The sequence below is a fragment of the Myxine glutinosa genome, chromosome 9, assembly GCF_964187855.1.
Source record: "Myxine glutinosa chromosome 9, kmMyxGlut1.1, whole genome shotgun sequence".
Classification (NCBI taxonomy): Eukaryota; Metazoa; Chordata; class Myxini; order Myxiniformes; family Myxinidae; genus Myxine; species Myxine glutinosa.
In genome coordinates this window covers 130439958-130462527 of record NC_136269.1, presented here as the reverse complement: position 1 = coordinate 130462527, position 22570 = coordinate 130439958, and the positions used below count along the sequence as shown (strand labels likewise).

The 22570-nt window shown below is 43.2% G+C and overlaps 1 protein-coding gene across 7 annotated transcripts in view; it reads left to right on the top strand.

The window, feature by feature from the left end:
* Positions 1–22033, top strand: part of TDP1 (tyrosyl-DNA phosphodiesterase 1) — a 46576-nt gene extending 24543 nt beyond the window's left edge. For 2 of the 7 annotated variants that reach the window (XM_068128157.2, XM_078784941.1), the window contains 11 exons: positions 557–591; positions 1455–1547; positions 3364–3534; positions 5342–5420; positions 6177–6362; positions 6836–6884; positions 7058–7124; positions 8942–9049; positions 13307–13409; positions 13648–13762; positions 20884–21466. In XM_068128157.2, the coding sequence (XP_067984258.2) occupies positions 557–591; positions 1455–1547; positions 3364–3534; positions 5342–5420; positions 6177–6362; positions 6836–6884; positions 7058–7124; positions 8942–9049; positions 13307–13409; positions 13648–13762; positions 20884–20957 (1080 nt within the window). In that variant the 3' untranslated portion in view covers positions 20958–21466. Of the gene's footprint in view, positions 1–556; positions 592–1454; positions 1548–3363; positions 3535–5341; positions 5421–6176; positions 6363–6835; positions 6885–7057; positions 7125–8941; positions 9050–13306; positions 13410–13647; positions 13763–20883; positions 21467–21666 lie in introns of those variants that run through there. The other 5 variants (XM_068128155.2, XM_068128154.2, XM_068128158.2 and 2 more) reach the window with 3 other exon arrangements.
* Positions 22034–22570: the final 537 nt, after the last annotated feature.

Here is a 22570-nt window from a genome sequence, read left to right as displayed (position 1 = left end):
TTGGCGTCAGGAAGGGCATCCGGCCATAAAAACATTGCCTCAAACAGGGAACCATGATTGTCATGGGGCCCGCAAGGCTAACCCCCCGCTCTAGCGGGGAAAATGGCCTTTAAAACGATCATTCATTCATTCATTCATACGATGATTATTTAATTTTTAAGTAATTCTTCACCATTGAGAGATCAGGTGAAAAGCGATATACAACATGATATATAAAAAAATTATGGACGATTTATGACTAAACTTGGTGGATGAGTTTGTTAGGTGACGAGAACAAGTCGATTAGGTTTTGGTTCAGGTCCGAATCCAGATCCGGCCTATCATTCGGATACAAAACATAAACTGTTCAGCCTGGCGGAGGTCTGCTCTCGACTGAGTGCCGTTCTAGTTAATGTTGTGTAAGTTGAGTTTGTGCCGATATGCTTTGTCTACAATGTGATGAATGAGTTCTTGTCCTTGGCATTGTCTTTTCTAACATTTGCATTAAACTATTACTTGTGCACTTTTTGGTTTTGAGTGATCAGATATGTTCCCTATTTATTTATTTGCACCACAGGCGAAGCTGGACATCGCTTTTGGAACACATCACACGTACGTGGAGTGTTTCCGTTCACCGGGAAAGATTTGCTGTGGGAGAGATGTTTCATTTTCAAAATGGAGAGCATACTCGAAATTGTTTAAGCTTAACATTGGTTTCGTGAATTAGTGAAGCTTGAGACAGAGTATGTCAATAAGCAAAGTGAATTGGTGAATTGCCCACCAAATACCCTTCATCGGTAGGGAAGACTTTTATTTCTCAGCGTTGTCCTCCTGCACATCCACACGCTTCTGCCACCGTGAAGCACGAGGATATTGGTTGGTACCGGAGCCATTCCTGCGCCACCGATTGTGTATTACGATGTATACCGTACCACGACACGGATTTACGATGACCCTTGTGCGGTCCCTCAGTAGATGCATTTCAAAGACACTAGTCGCCCAGCCCGTTGTTCTTCGCACACACTCGTCCCTCCTTTTCCAAACCGTTCACACTATTCAATTCGTACCATATTGAGTTCTCCAAAAAAGGTCACGAGGTTTGACCCCTTCACAAAGCGGAAACGTGATGATTCTTTGCTGCTCCGTAATGTCACTCTTGTAGGCGGGCAGCCATCTTTGCAGCACGATTACTAGCCTCGCACAAGGGCAAATCGGGTACTGAGCGGTCAACAAATGACTTGCTTGCTTCCTGCCACATCAGACGTAATGCATTTGTATTATAAGCATGGATTAATTATTCGGCACAATACAATAATTGTCTTTATTTATTCACTTGCCCTTGTAATCGGTGATTATTAGTGGAAACGGGATTGGTCCTTGAAATGTTTTATTTATTTATTTCTGTGTTTGTTTGCAAAAATGACAAGTCTGTTGACTAAGTTACCGTTTCTTCTCCACCCCGGGTGGTCCCGTAGGAAAATGATGTTGCTGTTGTATGAAGAAGGGTTGCGTGTCGTCATCCACACTGCGAACCTCATTTCCGCAGATTGGCATCAGAAAACTCAGGGGTACGTTGAGTTATTGCGCTCTTGTTGCCAACAGGTGGCTGGTGTTGGATGCACCAATGGAAAGTTGACAACACGAGGTCGTAAACCCACCAAAGATAGAGAGACATGTCCATGCAGTGGCATTCAGCCAAGTCAGGCCTTCTTATCGGGGTTCACAGTGAAGGTTTTCTCGCTCATCATCCACCAAGTGCAAATCAATTTGTTGTGAAAGTGAAATGAAATGTGACTGGTTGAGAAGAGTGATGGAAATGAATGTAGAAGGAAGTCGAGGACGGGGAAGACCGAGAAAGACTTGGCCAAAGATGGTGGAAGAATAAATGCGGGCAAGGGGATTAACAAGGAGAGATGCAGAAAATAGGGCAAAATGGAGAAGATTGTTATGGGGACCGCAAGGCTAACCCCCGCTCTGGCAGGGAACATGGCCTTAAAATGCATGTTGTGTTGTTGTTATGTTGACAAAGCGTGTCCAACTTACTGCTCCGAGGACATTTCTCAATTTAGTTGTTTGATTTGCTTCTGAAGTTTGGGTTTATCATTAAAGTCACCTTATTTTAGCCTCATTTATAGAAAAATCTGCCTTGAACGTTTTTATGATTTTATTACTTGCGAAAATTGACGGTTGTTCAAGAATGTTGGTTGATCTTGTGCGATTCTGTCTGTTTGTCTGTGTCAATCACCTACAGGTCACAATTTTAAACCAATCTTTACTAAACTTCACCAAATTGGTCATAAGGAAGAACCCTTTTGATTTCGAGGTCAAAAGGTCAACATATAGGCCAAAGTTCAACAACCATGTCAAATTTCTAAAATCTTCAACTTTCATCCGATTTACTTGAAGTTTGAAGAGGATTTGCACATCAGGTCACTGGATTCAACCACCAATTATTTTTGAGGTCACCTTGGGCCAAACGGCCAACATCGGCCGAAATCAAACAACTTAGGTGAAGTTTCTAAAATCCTCAATTTTCGTCAGATTGACTTGAAATTTGAAAGGATTTGCATATCCAGTCACTTAATTAAACCAAAAATTATATTATAGTTTTGTGGTCTAAAGGTGAAAAGGTCAACATGGGCCAAATTTATAAAATCGTAAATTTTTTCTGATCGACTTGAAATTTGAAGAGGATATGCATACTTGATCATTGAATTCAACCACAAATATATGTTTGGGTCAACATAGGCCAAAAGGTCAACATAGGCCATAGGTCAAAAACCTAGGTGAAATTTCTAAAATCCTCAATTTTCATGCAATTGACTGGGGATTTGAGGAGGATTTGCATGTCAGATCACTGAATTCAACCACCAATTCTTTTTGAGGTCAACATAGGCCAAAAGGTCAACATGGGCCAAAGGTCAACAACTTATTTTTGAGATTTCGCAAGTAATGTGCTGTGCACGACATATTTCTTATTTATTTATTTATTTTATTTGTTTTCCTTACAAACGTGAGGAAAGTGACGTTTGACATATCGCAGAATAAAGGTCCACGGACATTCTTAGTCTTGCCGAACTCGATCTTTCGGCAGCAAGCTCTATGTGCTGCTTCACCACGCAAACTCCATCTCTAATTATATAAATTTCCCTTCTTTAAAGAGCTGTTCACCACGTCCCGCTCATGTCTGCCGGTCTGATGGTGAGAACCCCGAATTATTGTAGATGCACTGACGTTGGCACCTCTCTGTGTAGTGCAAACCAGCTCAGGACACTGCTGTCCTTGTGAGGGTAACAATGTACTTGTCAAGTAAGGCATGGCTTTTATTTATTTAGTTTATTCTACTTGATTTTCCGCTCCTTGTCAACCCTTCCTCCTTGGTAGTATCTGGATCAGTCCACTGTTTCCCCGTCTACAACCTGACTCCAAAACCAGTGAAGGCGAGTCCCCCACGGGCTTCAAGGCAGATCTCCTCGCATACTTGTTCGCCTATCACTTTTCGTCTGTGACCGCATGGGCTACAATTATTGAGGAACACGACTTGTCAGAGGCCAGGCAAGTAGAGGACCTTCTCAGAACTTCCCTTGAATTGTTTCTGTTCAATCTTGCCTTTTGTGATGATATGTGATGTCTTGCCGTGGTTGTCGTTACCGTAATCGAACGATGTTTCTTTTTTTTTGCTAAAAATGTTTTTGAATTTTTTATTTTAAACATTTGCCTTGCTGTGTAAATGCGCATATGTATTATTATTATTATTACTAGGGCATGCCCGTACGTGGGTGCAATGCCCGTACGTGGGTACGTGGGTGCGAGTACGGTGACAATCCCCCCCCCCCCCTCTATTTACATGAAATGGTTTGGTCCATGAAATGGTTTGGTCCATTCGCAAAGCCAAAGCGAACGGCTTGCGAGTACGGTGACAATCCCCCCCCCCCCCCCCCCCCTCTATTTACATGAAATGGTTTGGTCCAAAGCGAACGGCTTGCGGAGTTTGGTAAAGAATTAAGAAATCGCCATATCGTGCACAAACGCGCAGGAAAGCGAAAGAATCGCAAATTAGTTTTAATTAGTTTTAAAACATAGTTTAACGCCCGAGCGAGTTTAACGCAATCGCAAATCGCATCGCAAACCGAAAGAATTCGCAAATTAGTTTTAATTAGTTTTAAAACATAGTTTAACGCCAACATAGCGCCAACATAGTTTGCCGACGGGAAATAAATGAATACGCTCTCAAATGTGCCGTCCGAGGCAGAGTCTGTTCGCCACGTTCGGCACACGTGATAGCTCGCTGCTCTCTGATTGGTTGAATCGTTTTTTGGACATAGCTCGGTAACTACTTCTGCGATTAATTTAAAACCTTGAAAAGGCACATCCTCGGGTCCCCAGCAATATACCTGGCAAGTTTCAAGTATATCGGACCCGTGGTTGTCGAGAAACAGCGGTCACAGACAAACATACAAACATACATACATACATACATACATACATACATACATACATACATACATACACACAGAGATTACTGGAATTATAGATAGATTATTATTGTGGTGTTGTATTTTAGCTTTTTCTTACAACGATGTAGTCAACGAATCTCCTGCGATGTAGTCAACGCCGAGGGCCTTTCACTCACTCACCGCAGGCAGGTTGGTGGTCTTTCTGTCTTCTACTGACTCCTCTCCGGCCTTGCTCCCCCAGCTCTCTCTGTGCTCTGTCCCCCCAATATTCCTTCAGGTCGCACAAGATCTGCCTGCAACCCTCTTCTGGTTAAACTGCCAAATTCTAGGCTCTCTGCTCACCTTCACTCTGTCATTCCCCTTTTCTCCCGCCTCTGGAACAAACTCCCCCACTCCCTTCAATCCCACTCCTCCCTCCAGGTCTTTAAAACAGCTGTTCACCACCATCTCTTATCTTCCCCCATCGAAAACCTTTATCTTTTCTACCCCCGGTAATTCACCCCAGAGTCCTTGCAGTGTTCATATGTTTTAATCCTCTCCCACCTCCCCCCAAGTCCTCCCGATGTCCCTGCTCTCAAATGTTGTGTTTGTGTCCTTCCCCCTCTCTTTTGTGTCCTTCCCCCTCTCTTTTGTGTCCTTCCCCCTCTCTCCCCATCTTGTCTACCGCTCCCCTTGTTTTTTTTGTTTTGTGTGTCGGTTTGTCTTTTTGTGTGATTAATGTTAGCTCTTTCACGAGCCTCGATCTTGTATACAAAAAAAAAAAAAAAAAACACTAGTGGATATACAGATTATGCGGTTTGTTCCCACATTTCGCCACACCCTACCATTATTTGCTGGATAGTTGACATTCTGAGTTTGTAATGAGTCACCTGATCTTTTCTTCTCTGGTTCCTAATCTTATCCAGGGTGTTCTTGGTGGCCTCTGTTCCTGGTAGGCATATTGGGAGCAGCAAACACAGATGGGGACATCTACATCTCAGGAAGGTCAGTGTGTGCCACCTGCACAACCACTTTAGCAGTTTCACAGGATGTTTGTCCATGATATCTATGGTGCTCTCGTAGAGGGGAAAAAAATCCAATGAACTTTATTGTTGATCTGTTGTGATTGAGTTTAACGAGCCACAAAGGAGGTTTGAAAATGATCAATGTTCGATCAATTATTCTGGACATGAACAATCCCAAAATACTGTAATTCTTACAATAACCTCCCTGACAAAACGGGGCAGCGGGGAAAAATAGGGAAGATTTGGCCCACGACCTGCGTTGGGGGGGGGGGGAGGGGGGGCTGGGGGGTGGGGGGGAGGGGGGGCTGGGGGGGAGGGGGTGGGGGGGGAGGGGGGTACAACCACTGCAAAGATGCATCCCTGATAGTTGTTGCCATTCTAGTTGTCAATCATGATGAAGAAATAGCTGCATAGTTTAGTGTGATCATTGATCAGTGTAAGAAGGAAATTCTGTGTAGTTTTGGAGGTGATGTGACTGAGGAAAATCTATACTCGATGTTTAAAATGCACGCCATTAATGGCCATTAAGGGGTTATAGTATCGGAGACGATCGATCGTTATTGGATGGTGGACGCCTCTTATTTCCATCGTCCCAAGAAGGTGAGTTTGTCGTGGGAACAATCCAATAACCATGCATCGTTGTAACTTTGTGTGGTGGAAATGTTCCATTGAATACTCATGCGCATTCCTAGGCCTTCGCTTAGCCTGATTTTGCTTTGTGTGCTCGTAATTTCAGATTCTGCGTGAATGTACCGGCCCTGTGATCAACCCCTCAACCTGGCCTGTCGTGGCCCAGTTTTCCAGCATTGGCTCTCTGGGTGCTGAGAGTGGGAAATGGTTGACCGGCGAACTGCTTGACAGTCTGTCGGCCATATACATATCTAGACATGAGGCCTTGCTTGAGCGGCCGCATCTGCATTTGGTACGTTCGCTTGGGTTTTGGATCCGACGTGGAATTGCCCTGAACAATGATCCTCTCCAACCATGTTGTGCGTGACCTCTATTGTGATTGCAGCCATTTTCCTCGATGCTAATTGGTTTAACTTCGTCCACAATTTGTCAGTCTTTGTTACTTTAATAACCTCCGTAATCTGTGTCATCGAAGGCAGAGTCATGCTCGTGGCCATTTAGGTGAATGGTGATTGGCCTTTTCCTTCCTCGTCTTGTACGTAATCCATTTTCCTGAAACGTCTTGTCCATAATCTGGCTTTTTATTTTTAACTATTGTTCCATCTTTCGTATAAATCTCATCTGTCTTTGCAATGATTCCATGATGGAGCGCTTTTTAACAACTGCGTGTCGATTTTGGTCATTGGTGACGGATTCATGTTTAATTTCTCGTCTCCTATTCATAGTGAAATGTCTGTTGTGCATTTCCCACCCTCCCGGTTCCAGGTGTACCCATCGGTGGACAATGTCAGGACGAGCCTGGAGGGCTATCCAGGTAAGTGTGCCAAAGGAGGCAGAGTAACTGAAATTTTTCCAAAATCGAACACGAAGTGTGTGGTTTGTTTTCTGCAGCAATGGAGGATGTTTGTGAAGTCATTTTCTCCTAAACAGATACTTAACGTCCTCACTTTTGACATTAATGCTGCTTTTCACCTTTTGGCTGTCCAGCTGGAGGGTCTTTTCCTTATGGTCAACAGACAGCTCAAAAGCAGCCGTGGCTCCGGTCTTACCTCCAGTAAGTGTCCTGTTTCATCGAAACGTTTTCTCTCGACATTTGTAATCGGCTTCATATTATATTCTCACGACATGGCTTGTTTGCCCGTGCCTCTGTGAATAATCCCATCCTGAAGTTATCCGTGAGAATTCGTACCACAAGTTGTTCTTGCTTGCAATGTGTTACATGGATTCTGTTCAAATGAAAGGCCTCGTGGAGCTAGCTCATACACACATGACATATAGGCCAAGGTCATAAGGTATCATCACTGTCACTTGACACTGTTTTAGGGTTGGCATTGGTAGGCACTGGTAGCCAGTGGTAGACTCTGTTTTCAGATCCTAGCAGGTTGCACAAAAGCCTCAAATTGATTCAATGCACAACCTTTGCCCAAGAGTCCCTGTGCCTCCGGTTGCAATAACCACCGGGAGTTAAATTCAGACTTCCATTTTGAGTCGATACCAATGGATTTCTGCGATGACATCACAGAAATGGGAGCCAATCGCACAATCCCGTGTTTGTGCGGATCATTTTAGCCCGTGTCTTCGTTCCAGAAGCTTCTTGCACGTGATCGTTATCATCCAAACGCTCTGAAGTTTTGTGCCTGTGCAAGTTTTGTTCGATTCCATTAAGTTTTAAGTTTTGTAAACCAAAAAAAAAAACTTTTTCCCCAACTTGCCATTTTCTTTCAATGGGGAGAGGGGGTGCAATTGGAATTATCCCAGGTATATAATCACGATGTATTATATATGCACATAAGCCGTCCACGTGTTTTTGCTTCATCTACACAAGTCGTTATTTTTATTTTTTGGGGAGCGATCGAGGCAACGGCCTGTTGCCTATACACCAGCCAAATAAAGGGGTGTGTCAGAAGAACATGTTGCACGCTTGGAACATGATCGCCCGTCGAGCATGTACTCTGCCATGCTATTAATCTATCTATAATTCCAGTAATCTCTGTATGTCTGTCTGTGACCGCTGTTTCTCGACAACCACGGGTCCGATATACTTGAAACTTGCCAGGTATATTGCTGGGGACCCGAGGATGTGCCTTTTCAAGGTTTCATATTAATCGGAGAAGTAGTTACCGAGCTATGGCGATTTAGCCGTTCGCCGTTCGCTTTGGGTTTGCGAATGGACCAAACCATTTCATGTAAATAGAGGGGGGGGGGGGGGTCTGTGGTCGTTGCGAATGGACCAAACCATTTCATGTAAATAGAGGGGGGGGTTCTGTGGTCGTTACTGCCACGTGGTTTCAAAGTTTTTTTTTTTGTTGTTGTTGTTTGCACGCATGTTTTTTTGCACGCACGTACGGGCACCCACGTACGGGCACGTCCTAGTATTCATAAAGATGATAACATGATCCCACTAGGCACTCTCTTCGGGAGCGGGTGCTTATAGTTGCATTAATGGGAGAAAAGGAAAATTATTGAGGAAGTGTGTGTGCACACATTCCCAAATATGAAAGGCCTTGAACTTTGACTTGTTCCCTGTGAGATTAATTTGTATTTACAAAGTGTCTTTTGAGGGATTATCAATTGTTTTGATCGCATCAACTGTCCTGCTAAGGGCACTTTCAAATGAGAGCCAATCTGGTTTTGCTCATATATTTACGATAGGCCTCATTTTCTCACCAACTAATTACATGGACAATCCTACAAGTTGTTAAAAGTAATGTACAAATCGGTTATTGGTTTTATTTTGTTTTTCTTATTTTATACACGTTCTCCTAGACTCGTTATCACGTTGCATCATTTTCAGTTGTACATTGGTTCTGCATTCCGATCCCGCGCACCTGGAACATCTGTCCTTGGTTTGTCCTTTCATTTGTCCTGCAGCCGGTGGCAGGCTGATGTGAGTGGCCGAACCCGCGCTATGCCTCACATCAAGACGTACTTGCGCATGAGGCCTGACAGCAGCGAGATCGCCTGGTTCATGGTGACCAGGTGAGGACGATCTTAGATTTTGCTGTAGAGTCTCGTTAGAGCTGGCATGATAGCCTAGATATATTCAAATCTCAGGCAAGCTATAAACTGTCATCCTGGTGTTTCGCAGGCAGCGGGATCACAGGCATCAATGTGTGTGTCGTCCCGCGGATGGACGTCAAACTAGGTATCCCATGTTCTAGCAGTAGTTGGTGGATGTTAAAGATTCCATGGTGTCCTTATCGAAGTGTAGGCGAGTTATCACCAGAAACTTGAACAAAATACGAGTTCCTGCTTTGACTGACTTCTGTGAAGGCAGTAACAAAGCACCCAACATAACCATAACCCTGCTACCCCTTGCCCAGGAACGTATTTGGCAACACAACCACTCTATAGAGAGTACGATTCATTCCTGATGGTGATGAGCGTCTCATTCTGTCTCATCACAGCTCGGAAATGTGTTGCACTTCCGTTACCTTCAACCACATTCGCTAAAACGAATAGCTGTACCATGCAATGACTGCACTGGGGAATTCCCGTGTACAGCTGATTCTCCCTGGTATTCTTTTAGTATGCAGGACTCGATGAACCATACTGCTGCTTAGCTGGCATCCCAATGATGCCCCCATGCAATGCTACTGCTGCTTACCTGGCATCCCAATGATCCCCGCCCCCTCTCCTTCCCGCCCTCCCCCCATACGATTCAGTCACACAATGCAGGTTCATTGTGATGGAGACATCTCTTGCATGTAATAAATTATTGTGAGGACCTCTTTCCTCGAGTTCAGCAACCATGGCAGAAGACCCAGCATTACAAATTTTGGTGGCAAGGCATGTAAAGTCTGGTTACAGTGTTTAGAGCACTTAGAAATAATCAGGCAGTCCCACTGAATTATTAAACGTTAAACATCTCGCCAAACCAGCTGATAGATTCCAGCCAACAAAGCGTGCCTGGTTGGAGTGGTTTCCATGCAATGGTTTCATTTGCCCAGGCCATGCAACACTGGTGGGTTATTGCCTTACATTTGACCTTGCCACCAAGATAAAGGCCAAGGAAATGTAGTGGAGAATGCCAGACGAGTTCTCAGATATTTTCATTTGCATGGGAGTATTTCCTTGCTCTTCTTGGTAAAGAGTATCAGAACTTGGCCATGGAAGATGTTCTGATGGAATGTGGTGTCTATGGTAGCAGTACTACAACTTGTATCCATCATGGAAAATCCTATAATCGTGGAGTGAGAGCCCACAATCTGACTTGCCAGCAATATTGCAAATAATGTATTAAATCGCACCTTTATGATGTCATCGCCCCCTATTTCTGACTCTTTTTGAGAGCCAACCCCCACTACAGACATTGACTATAGAAAAAAAGGTTCTACCACAATCTGGAGTTACACCCACCCTAGAAATGCCCCAGAAGGGTTGCTCTAACAGAATATGACATCAAACCTTGTATGTGGTGTGAGTTCAGCGAGACCTTTTTTTTTTTTCACAAGTCCAAAAAGAGTACAACTCTTGTGAAAAATTGGGGAAACGCCCTGAAGCTCGAACTTCTTGTTCTGTAACTTATAATGAAGCCATGTACGAAGTTTCAGTTGAATATGTCAAAAGGTAAGGGTGGAAAGTCTGGAACGCCACAGGTGGGACGGATGGACAGACAGAGAGCAAACCTATAGTCCCACCTGCAGTGATACCGGCAGGAGAATAATAATTATATAAAGTATGTTAATATTGAAATGAACATGTAAAATAAATATAAATCGGCTTTATGATGAAGTCTTGTATTGAGGTCATATTGGTCATGTATTGAGGAAGGATGAAAGTGACTGGTTGAGAAGAGTGATGGAAGTTAATGTAGAAGGAAGTAGAGGACGGGGAAGACCGAGAAAGACTTGGCTAAAGATGGAGGAAGAAGAAATGCGGGCAAGGGGGTTAACAAGGGGAGATGCAGAAAATAGGGTAAAATGGAGAAGATTGTCATGGGGACCGCAAGGCTAACCCCCGCTCTAGCAGGGAACATGGCCTTAAAATGCATGTTGTTGTTGTTGTTTATGATGAAGTCTCCTATTGTGTCCTATTAATCTCTTACATCGTTTTCCTTTGTAACCTGTTAATGCATTTACTTTATAAATCATCCGCTCCTAAACCAGCCAATAAATAAAACAAGATGTCATGCAGAGCATGATACTTGGCAAAATCCACCCCCACCCCAAAGAAAAAGGTTGTAATTAATCCATCAAATTGTCCATTTCATCAAGATTAAAATTGACGATCTTGATCAAACTCGGGTCAATTGGATGAAAAGTCACGATTTTTCAGATGAAAATTGATGATTTCAGAAGTTTGACCTAGAGTTGACCGTTGATCTCAAATATTTGGTTTCCCCATTCAGTGAGGCACTATGGAAATGCTGTTAAATTTTCAAAGTCGATCGGATGAAAATTGATGATTTTTCAGATGAAAATTGATGTTTTTTGGAAGTTTGACCTTGAGTTGACCTTTTGACCTCAACGACAGTTGGGTTCCCTATTTAGTGACGCAATGTGCAAATGTGTTCACTTTTCAAGTAAATCGGATGAAAATTGACGGTTTGTCAGAGGAAAATTGATGGTTTTTTAAAGTTTGACCTTGAGTTGAACTTTGATCTTTTGAACTCAAAAATAGTTGCTTTACCAATGTAATGAATTGATAGATGCCTCTTGTGATCAAAGGTAGGCTTTATTTCACTCAAACTGATACTGCACTTATCCAAGAAAAACACGCATACATGCAAATACAATCATGAATATATCTTGTTACGAATCGATTACATTTCATATGTGAGATTATACGTATGATATAATATTACACCAAAAGGACCCTCCTTACCCATTAATGAGCCATCGTCTAACTCTAAGCTGTTGCTCACAGCATCTAGAATCCCTCACTGCAGCCAAGCAGGCGTGCCTTAAATACACCTCCAAGCCAAGCACAGATGGCGTCAAATAAAAATCATCTTCTTCTTCATGAGCATCACACCCAATTTAGTGACTCGATATACAAATGCTGTTCAATTTTCAAGTCAATCGGATGAAAAATGGCAATTTTAGAAATTAGACCTCCAGATGACATTTGACCTCAAAATCGATAGGCTTCTCAATTGTGACGACCTCTACAACTTGGTTTCATGACGATCAGTTTAGAATTGTGACCTATAGGCGAGTGACAGACAGACAGACAGACAATAACAAACGCAACCGACCAACATACTTGAAAAATCTTCGATTTTGCAAGTAATAAGAGTTACTATTGTCCATCGTTTTATGCTCCGTCACCATTATTAATGGTGTGCGAGAAACAACAAAAGCCTCGTGGTGTGAGGTAAACGTCACAACGAAGCCCAAAAACCGCGATACTTAAGGGCTTACTGTAGTTCTTCATGATGCCGTTCCCCCAAAGTTCCTTTGAAGATGATTACGAATCAGCTTTGCCATTACATTAACTACCATTACATTACATTAACTACCTCCTTTGGGGCACGAAGCTGTGAAACTGAGCAATGAGACTGTCCCCAAATTATATTTGTTTATGACATTGATGTTTGTGCAAATCGGATGCAAGTGAGCAATCCTGATGACTGGAAAGTCCCCTAAACTCTTCTTCAGATCTATTTGTCGATACGGTAGCGCTGCACCGGACCACCTGGATTGTGTCTTTCATTGGAAAAGTGGTTCGCAGATACGTGTCCAGTGTCCAGACCCACACGAACATTCCACATGAACACTAATGTGTGATTCCACAATCATGCCCACACCAGGAAGCGTAACCACCAATCATTCTGTGCGATGCGATGCCATCTTGGTGTCATCGGACCTCACCTCACCCCTTATAAAAGGAAGAGGAGGAGAACACGTGTGTCGTCACATTGGTGGAGGCTTGGAATGTTATGGCTCCACCAAAGTGAAAAGATTGCTCAGACACTGTGCAGACTTGTCGCCAAAATCGTTTCCCTTTTTTCATTCACGCACAACGTCGATGCTTTGACTCAGGAGCACGTTTGTGAACCTTTTCCTGGCTTATTAATTAATTTTCATCTTGTAGTTCCAAGTATAATGATTTGTGGCGTTATTTGATTGGGTAGATCAGCACACACCGTGCATGGCATTGCTCTGAACATGGAACACTTTTGTTTCCTCGCTTTGTTAACTTTTCTTGTCCTTGTATTTCGCCATTTTATTTCTAACTGTGCTTGTCCCCCCCGTGTGCTTTCTGCCCTTGCATACACCTCTATTTTTGCAGTGCTAACCTGTCCAAAGCCGCTTGGGGTGCTCTGGAGAAGAATGGGACTCAGTTGATGATCCGATCATACGAGCTCGGAGTCTTGTTTGTGCCTCGAATGTTTGTAAGTAACTGTACATTGAGCACAACCCTCAAAACCCCCAGAATGCACCAGGCTCGCACTTGTTTCAAAGGTGGTGGAAGCATATTCATGCGACACAGGCAATCATGGTACTTTCTGGCTACCTGGCATGAAACTTGCTAACTTTTTGCATGAACCTTGACATCTTGTTTCCACCTTGACTCGAGCAGGTCTAAACCAGTGTCTCATCACCTGTAATTGTTTCCTGCTTCGCGTGCAGATAAAGCACTCTCATTTCTTTTGCGTCAGATCTTCAAACGCACCATCACATGTGAACGAAAACCTTGCATTTCCTGTGCCCTTTGATATCCCTGTCCATTGTTACTGGGAAAAAGGTAATAATGTCATTTAATCTTTGGGTCACTCATTACAGTATGGTTGCTCATCATAACTTTAATGAGTTCTAAGTGATGTTGGGAGAGAATAATTTTACTTTAGCACTGTGTGGGGATCTGGGGTGGGAGTGGGTGGATGGAGGGGCTGGGGGATGGTTGAGTGTGGAAGAAAATTGAGATTTTATCACGTGTTTAAAAGTGCATTTTTTGCCAGAATGTTAAAAAACTCTCCAGTGTGTGCTTTTAGGGTTCGTCTCCTTGAAGGCTCTTGTGCGTCCCTATTATTTTTATTTTTTCCTATGTTCACACTAACTCCCGGTGTGTACCCTGGTTTAGAATAGGTACTCCGTATCCCTGCGTGTCAGAAGAGGCGACTAAGAGGGTTGGCGTCAGGAAGGGCATCCGGCCATAAAAACATTGCCTCAAAAAGAGAACCATGACAATTACAACTACATATGGGCAGGGTACAGCCCGAAGTGGAGATCGGTTTCTGAGGTTTGGGACATGGAATGTAGGGACAATCACAGGGAGATCAGGAGAAGTGGTGGAAGTATTGGTCAGAAGAAGAGTGGACATATGTTGTGTGCAAGAGACGAGATGGAAGGGAAGTGGTGTGAGAATGGTGAAGGGTAGGCAGGGACAGAAATACAAGTTTGTGTGGCAAGGGTGCCCGGAGGGCGTGAATGGTGTTGGTGTCCTGTTTTTTGAGGAGTTTGTAGACAGTGTGGTGAGTGTGACTAGAGTGAGTGATAGGTTGATGATGGTGAAAATGATGATTGGAAAGCTCTTGGTGAACGTCATCTTGGGATATGCTCCGCAGGTTGGTCGGAGCGATGAAGAGAAGGACAAGTTCTGGTGTGCGATAGAGAAGCTGATGGAAAACGTGAAAGATGAGGAAGTTGTTGTGGTAGGAGGAGACCTAAATGGACATGTGGGAAGGAGTATGGACGGTTTTGAGGGAGTTCATGGGGGTTACGGATATGGTGTGAGAAATGAAGAAGATGAAAGGACTTTGGAGTTTGCTGATGGAGCTGATTTGTTGATTTGTAACACTCAGTTCCAGAAAGGGGATAATAAGCTTGTTACATACACATCAGGTGGGTCGACGACAACCGTTGACTACCTGATGGTGCGTAGGCGAGATAGGGGGCACCTCCGGGACACAAAGGTGATCCCGGGGGAGGAGGCTGTTTCACAGCACCTCTTGGTTGTCTGCGACATAAGGGTGAAAGGTGCGAGGTGAGCTCGGCGGGTGAAGTACCAACCGAGAATGAAGGTGTGGAGGTTGAAAGAGGTGACAGTAAGGGAGGCATTAAAAGAGAGGCTGAGTAGGGTAGAGGATGATGTGGTTGAGGTTGAAAGTGGTTGGATGTCAATGAAAGATAGTCTGTTGGCAGCCGTTGGTGAGGTATGTGGATGGACAAAAGGACCACCGAGGCACTCGGAATCATGGTGGTGGGATGATGAAGTTGGAAAGATGATTGACGAGAAGAGGAAGAAGTTCAAGGAGTGGCAGAAGGCGAAGGGTACGGGAGCAGAAAAAGCAGAGCATGAAAGTTATGAGGCAGCCAAGAAGGCTGCAAAGAAAGAGGTAGCAAAGGCGCAGGAGGCATGTAGGAAGATGTTCGGAGAACGCTTGGATTTGGAAGAGGGTCAGAGAGCGGTATTCAGGATTGCAAAGCAGATAGCGAAAGAGAGGTGTGATGTGATGGGGGTGAGTTGCTTGAAGGATGAAGTGGGACAAATCGTTGTGGACCCAAATGGAATTAAAGGAAGATGGAAAAGATATATGGAAATGCTGTTGAATACAGAGAATGAATGGGATGGCAACATAGAGAGTAACCCAGTTTTAGGACCGACAGAGAAGATAACTGAGAAGGAAGTTGAGGAAGCGATAAAAGCAATGAAGAGTCGAAAAGCGGGAGGGCCGACGGGAGTTGTGGGAGATATGTTGAAGGCAGCAGGAAGTTGGGGTGTGAAGAGAATGACAGAGATCTGTAATCTGGTGGTGAAAGAAGGCTGCATTCCAGTGGATTGGGAACTGAGTACCCTCTTCTCTCTATACAAGGGGAAAGGTGACCCTCTGGAGTGTGGCTCGTACCGAGCTATAAAGTTATTGGCGCATGGAATGAAGGTATTGGAAAGGGTGTTGGAGAGGAGGATAAGGAAGAAGGTGAAGATTGACGAAATGCAGTTTGGATTTATGCCAGGAAGAGGAACGACAGACATGCTCTTTATTGTGAGGCAGTTGCAGGAGACGTACATGGAGAAGAGGAAGAAGTTGTTTCTTGGGTTTGTTGATCTGGAGAAAGCATTCGATAGGGTTCCACGCGAAGTATTGACATGGGCATTGAGGAAGTTAGGAATGGTTGATCAGAGTAGTGTAGTGATGGCAATGTACAAAAGAGCGCGCACAGCTGTAAGGACGAAGGACGGGAACAGTGGTGAGTTTGAGGTGAAGGTGGGAGTGCATCAGGGGTCGTTACTAAGTCAACTACTATTTGTGGCTGTGATGGAGGTGCTGGCTCAGAACGTAAAGGAGGGTTTACCATGGGAGTTGTTGTATGCAGATGATCTGGTGTTGATTGTGGAAAGTATGGATGGACTGAAGGAAAAGATGAACAAGTGGAAGGAATGTATGGAGACAAAAGGTCTGAAGGTGAATATCGGAAAGACGAAAGTGATGGCAAGTGGTAAAGCATGTGCTGAGGTGCAAAGAACTGGGACGTGGCCATGTGCTGTGTGCAGGAAGGGTGTCGGAGTGAATTCCATTCAATGTACAATGTGCGCTGAGTGGGTTCATCAAAAATGTAGTGGTCTGAGAGGGTCATTAACCAGTGTGGCAGCTACATTCAAATGTAAGGCGTGCACAGAGGGAGCTGCAGATGGAGGAAATGTTGAGTTGGATCTTGGAGACGGCGTGAAGCTGGAAGGTGTGAAAATATTTTGCTACCTCGGAGACATGCTGAATGGAGAAGGTGGATCAGACTCGGCAACGGTTGCTCAAGTGAGGTGTGCATGGAAGAAGTTTCGGGAACTGAGTGGCGTGCTGATGAGGAGGGGAGTGTCGTTGAAGCTGAAGGGAAAGGTGTATGCTGCATGTGTGAGAAGTGTTATGATTTATGGAAGCGAGACATGGGTAATGAATGTAGAGCAGCAACGAAGGCTGGAAAGGGTGGAAATGTGAATGGTTCGGTGGATGTGCGGAGTATCGTTGAGAGAGAGGAAGACAAATGATGAATTGCGAAAGATGATGGGAATAGAGCCTGTGATTGATGCTGTGAAGAGGAACAGGTTGAGATGGTTTGGTCATGTGTTGAGGAAGGATGAAAGTGACTGGTTGAGAAGAGTGATGGAAATGAATGTAGAAGGAAGTCGAGGACGGGGAAGACCGAGAAAGACTTGCCTAAAGATGGTGGAAGAAGAAATGCGGGCAAGGGGGTTAACAAGGAGAGATGCAGAAAATAGGGCAAAATGGAGAAGATTGTCATGGGGACCGCAAGGCTAACCCCCGCTCTAGCAGGGAAAATGGCCTTAAAATGCATGTTGTTGTTGTTGTTGTAGTCATGATGTCATCGGTGCCTTCATTATGACATCATAATTCGACAAGTATAACGCTTCATCTAATCGGTATGAAAAAAAACAGTTTCTCTGCAAATTTAGTTTGATGGACACAAAATTTTCACCATTGGAGCACCTGCTCCTGTGGAATATTTTAATGATAATTATGATGTCAGAGATCATGTGGTACGGATGCCATCTTGGAAAAACGTTACACCTCTATATCTCCAAAACAGCTCAAAGGAGAAAAATGAAACGAGGCCCATTGTGAAGTTCTCCCCATGTGGAATAGGATATGTTAATGATTATGTCATCAGTGCCTTTGTTATGACATCATAATTCGACAAGTATAACACTTCATCCGATCAGTTTGAATTTTATTTCTCTGCAACTGTTGGTCTGATGGGCTCGAAATTTTCACCATAGGAGTGCCTCCTCCTATAGAATATTTTAATAATTATGACATCATAGGTCACGTGGTACAGGTGCCATCTTGGAAAAACCGAAAAACGTTGCACCTCTAAATCTCCAAAACTGCTCCATGGAATATATTGAAACGTGGCTCATTGTAAAGAACTCCGCATGGGGAATAAGTGCTAACGATGACGTTATTCGTGCCTTAATTATGATGTCATTCGACAGGGCCAATGCTTAGTCTGATCAGTTTGAAATTTATTGAGCGTGATCTACATAACAATTATATTGGAGAATATAAATTTATGATGTAATCGCTCACATGGTCTGGCAGCCATATTGGATCAAAGAAGAAGAAAAAAACGTTCAAAAACAGAAGAGTTGGCTCGCACCAAGTTGACTGTGCAGGGTTAGTATTCTATGAATACCATCTAGTTTTTTATCATGGTCATTTTGCTCTGAAGCAAAAGCTTTGGTCAGCTCTCCCATCTCTGATGACTTCTCTCAAACTGGAATGGCACTTGGTAGAGTGCATACCTCCGACAGCCTGAACAGTTTACATTTTGTATCCCACTGATAGGACGGAACTGGATCTGGACCTGAACCAAAATCTAATTGTCATAATCTGTCCATAACGTTTTTGCCCATTTTAGCCCCATCTGTTTGGTGCTGTACATCGTTTTTGGCCCCATTTCTCATTGATGAATAATCACAAAAAAAATTTTTTATTATAGTCATCAAAATTCTGATTCAGATAGTCACCAAAATTTAATCAAATTACAATATAGTCGCAACAGGGAGACGACTTACAATTTATGCCTTTACACCTGCCATAATATAGTGCAGGTGGTTTACTGACCCCTGCTGCAGACGAGGGATTATTTGCCACAGCACAAAATATATTTGCCCCACCCTTTCCACGAGCCCACCCACCCTTTTCCCAGGCTGCTCCTGAAAGGAGCAGCGGTTTCTCGTATGATTAATTACTTAAAGCTAGTTTCATCTTTTAAAGGCCAATTGTTTGATGACCATTGCAGAAAGAAATTTCTGAATTGTAAATTTGAAAATTTGAATTTTTAAAGATAGATTGCAGAAAATAGGGCAAAATGGAGAAGATTGTCAGGGGGGCCCACAAGGCTAACCCCCGCTCTAACAAGGAAAATGGCCTTAAAATGCCTGTTGTTGTTTGATAACCAGCCAACATTATTCATCATGCCAACAAATATGAACAGGTTTAATTCTCCTCATCCTAAGATGTGCAATTTGGTGTCTGGCTGACCGTAATACATTCAGTCGTTACTTGTTCAATCTCAACCAAAGTTGATAGGAGGACTAAGGGTCGCATGATGAAGGTTGCAGTGACTTAATTTGCCCCTCTCCCCAAGGGGGGTAAAAAAAATTACAAACAAGTACAGATAAATTCAAAGTACACCGCACCATGCCAAATAAATAAATATCCTCCAGTGCGGCTCATCGAGACTGCATTAGGAGGGAGAGATGTACAATAATTGATTAATTGCATAATTAAAATCGATAAAGAATGATCATAAAATATGTTCTTAATCAATTATAGCTAATAGCACACCTAATCCACCAGTGCTTCATCCGAAGCTGTAACCTTTTGAAAAATAATTAAATAAGTCATTAATGGAAAAAAATCATTGATTAATCAATTAATCTTTTATTGATTAATCAATTATTTTTGATTAATATCCTTTATAGCCACATCGCTTGGTCATTGCCATGTCCAAATATCAGCTTCCGAGCTGAAAAGGTGCTTGATATTGCCCAGATGAGAAAGAAAATAAATAAATGATTAATAATGAAAATAAATAAATAATCATCATAAAATAATCAATTTGCTAATAGAATACCTAAACCACCACCGTTTCGTCCGAATCTGTAACTTAAAAAAAAAAAATTAATTGACGCATTAATCAAATAATTACATAATTGATCGATTAATTGATCGATCAATAAATCAAAAATAGCCTTTATAGCCAAATCACTTGGTCACTATTGTGTCCAAATAGCAACTTCCTAGCTCAAAAGGTGCCTGAGATATTGCCCAGATGAGAAAGAAAATGTACTTAGTTACTTAATTATTATCGATTAATTAACGAATTAATTGATTAATCAAAAAACAAAAAATACCGTTTTTGCCAAAGCAGTTGCTCACCATTGTGCTGAAAAGATGGCCGAGATATCGCCCAAACAAACAAACAAATGAAAAATCGTTCAGAGACCGAGGACTTGCCAGAATGTACTTTTTTCTTTTTATCGGCCATTTTGGACAAATATGGCGGCCGGACCACGTGACCAATGACGTAATCATTATTTTTTTCCCTCCACCAGTTTATGCCGTCATGTCACTCAAGAAATTGCATCTTGATTGGATGAAGTTTTGTACTTGTCGAATTATCAAATTATGACATCATAATGGAGGCCTTGGGCCGAGAGTTAAAAATTGGGCACAGTCTATTCCAGGGCAAGACAAATATGTGTGTAAATTATGGCGATGCCATGTGCAACGGTGGAGACGTAGTACTGCGCACAGACAGACAGACAGACAGACAGACAGACAGACAGACAGACAAACCAACCAACATACTTGCCGAAATCTTTTCCGGCAAGTAACAAGAAACCGGAGTGAAAACTGAGTACTCCCTTTCAGCACGCGTCATTGCCGGGCCTCCTAGGTGCCCGGCAGTGACGTCATGCAGAGCCTGGAGATGCCGAAAGGTGCGGTGTACAACTACAAACACGTTTGACGTTTCGAAACAGTTGCTACTGCTGTTTAATTCTAAACTGAAAGGGATGAAACCTGACTGTTCTTGAGGCATTACAAGCATATCGCGTCCCCCACAGACTAACGGTCCTGAGTCTAGATCTACTGTAATCTGTGTATCCCTGAGAGGATAATAACATGACCTTCCGGCCTCTCCCGTAGGGAGTGGGTGTACTAGTTCTCCTAAAATCGCATTCCTTTTGTTGTTTATGCATAATTATTCCTTCCTAACGAGCGATTTCATCACATGCTGTTGCCGTGTATCATTATTGGTACGCTGCAGGTTAGTCGTAGGTGAAACAAACCTTTAAGGCTTTATGAAGTTTGCATATTTAAAGTAAACTCATGTCTCAAACAGATCGCCCATGGATATGGAACATACCATACATGCACGCACCTGACTCTCATGGAAACATGTGGGTGCCTTCATGATGACGTCATACATGGCACAGTCCATGCTGCAGATGTTGTTAGAATGTGCCGTGGGAATGTCCCCTCTCCCACAATAATTTTTTCCCTCCTCCCTTTCGCCCCTCCTGCCATCCGACCAGCAATTGAGCTTGTTGATACATTTGACACCTTTCATTACATGTGTGACATTTTTGGGTTTCTTCCACTCCCATCAATGGCTGTCTTCATAAACATGGAGATGGTATATCTGTGTTCATTGTGTATATAAAATTCATGTGTTAACGTTTTATTGACTGCAAAAATGCAGGTTCTGAATCGAAATGATTGAGTTTGTCGTCACTTGGGTTTTCCCTCCGTGATGATGTAACATGACTGATCATGTTGTGTGCTTTACATCGCATTGTCATGTGACCTATGAAAGTTTTTGTTTTAAACTCTGTTTGTCAAACCTTCCTACCCTCCCAAATATATTACCAGAATATGTGATTTAATGTTTATGGATTGTTTCTAATAAAGACCTTATTTAAATACTCCTGCATTTGGTAGCTCCTCGAGCTGTGCCCGTCATGCCTTTTGCCAATCGTTGTTCACAAGTTATCTACATCTCGGTGTTGGAACACGTCTGTCACACGAGTAGGTCTTGTCAGTCGGATATTAGACATTTTATGTTGAACTAATACTTTTGGAAGTATAACGCATTAAGCAAGCTCTGATGTCTGTTTGTGTGCAGGATATCTCAAAGTTGTGGACGGATTCAGATGATATTCGGTGGACAGGTTGGGTGTGTGACGAGGACGAATTGATTAGATTTTGGTTCAGGTCCGAATCCAGATCCGGCTCATCAATGGGATGCAAAACATATACTGGTCAGCCTGGCGGAGGTATGCTCTCCACCGTGTGCCATTCTCGTCAATATGGTTGCACTGGGATACAGCATTGGAAGATGCGCTGGATCCTGCAGTGTTGGTCATGATCTCCTTCCTCAATTTCTTGCTGTGCACTCTCAAGGGAGCACAGTTAGTTTCCCTGCTCATGATTGACAATCCTTTCGTGCTTCAGCACTGAATGCCTTTTACCTGGCCAAGGGACCATACATTCTTCTAATAACATGAGTTAACTTACAAGGAATTTCAATGCAGGAAGAGTCCCATAGGCCCATCAAGCCTCCACAATGCTTGCCAAGCTATTGTTGTGTTTTTTGTATGCAAGATCGAGGCTCGTGTAAGAGCTAACATTAATCACAAAAAAACAAACGGACACATAAAACATGTAATAAAGGGAGCGGGAGACAAGATGGGGAGACAGAGGGAAGCACACAAGTACAACATTTGAGAGCAGGGACATCAGGAGATCTATGTGAGGGAGAGGGCTTGGGGGGAGGAGTGGGAGGGTGGGAGAGGTATAAAACACATGGACACTGCAGGGACTTCCAGGAAAGAAGTCGGTATTTCAAAAAAAGTGTATCTGGGGTGAATTAGCGGGGGTAGAAAAGATCAAGGTTTTGGATGGGGGAAGATAAGAGATGGTTGTGAACAGCTGTTTTAAAGACCTGGAGGGAGGAGTGGGATTGAAGAGAGTGAGGGAGTTTGTTGCAGAGGCAGAAGAAAAGAGGAATGAACGAGTGGAGGTGAGCA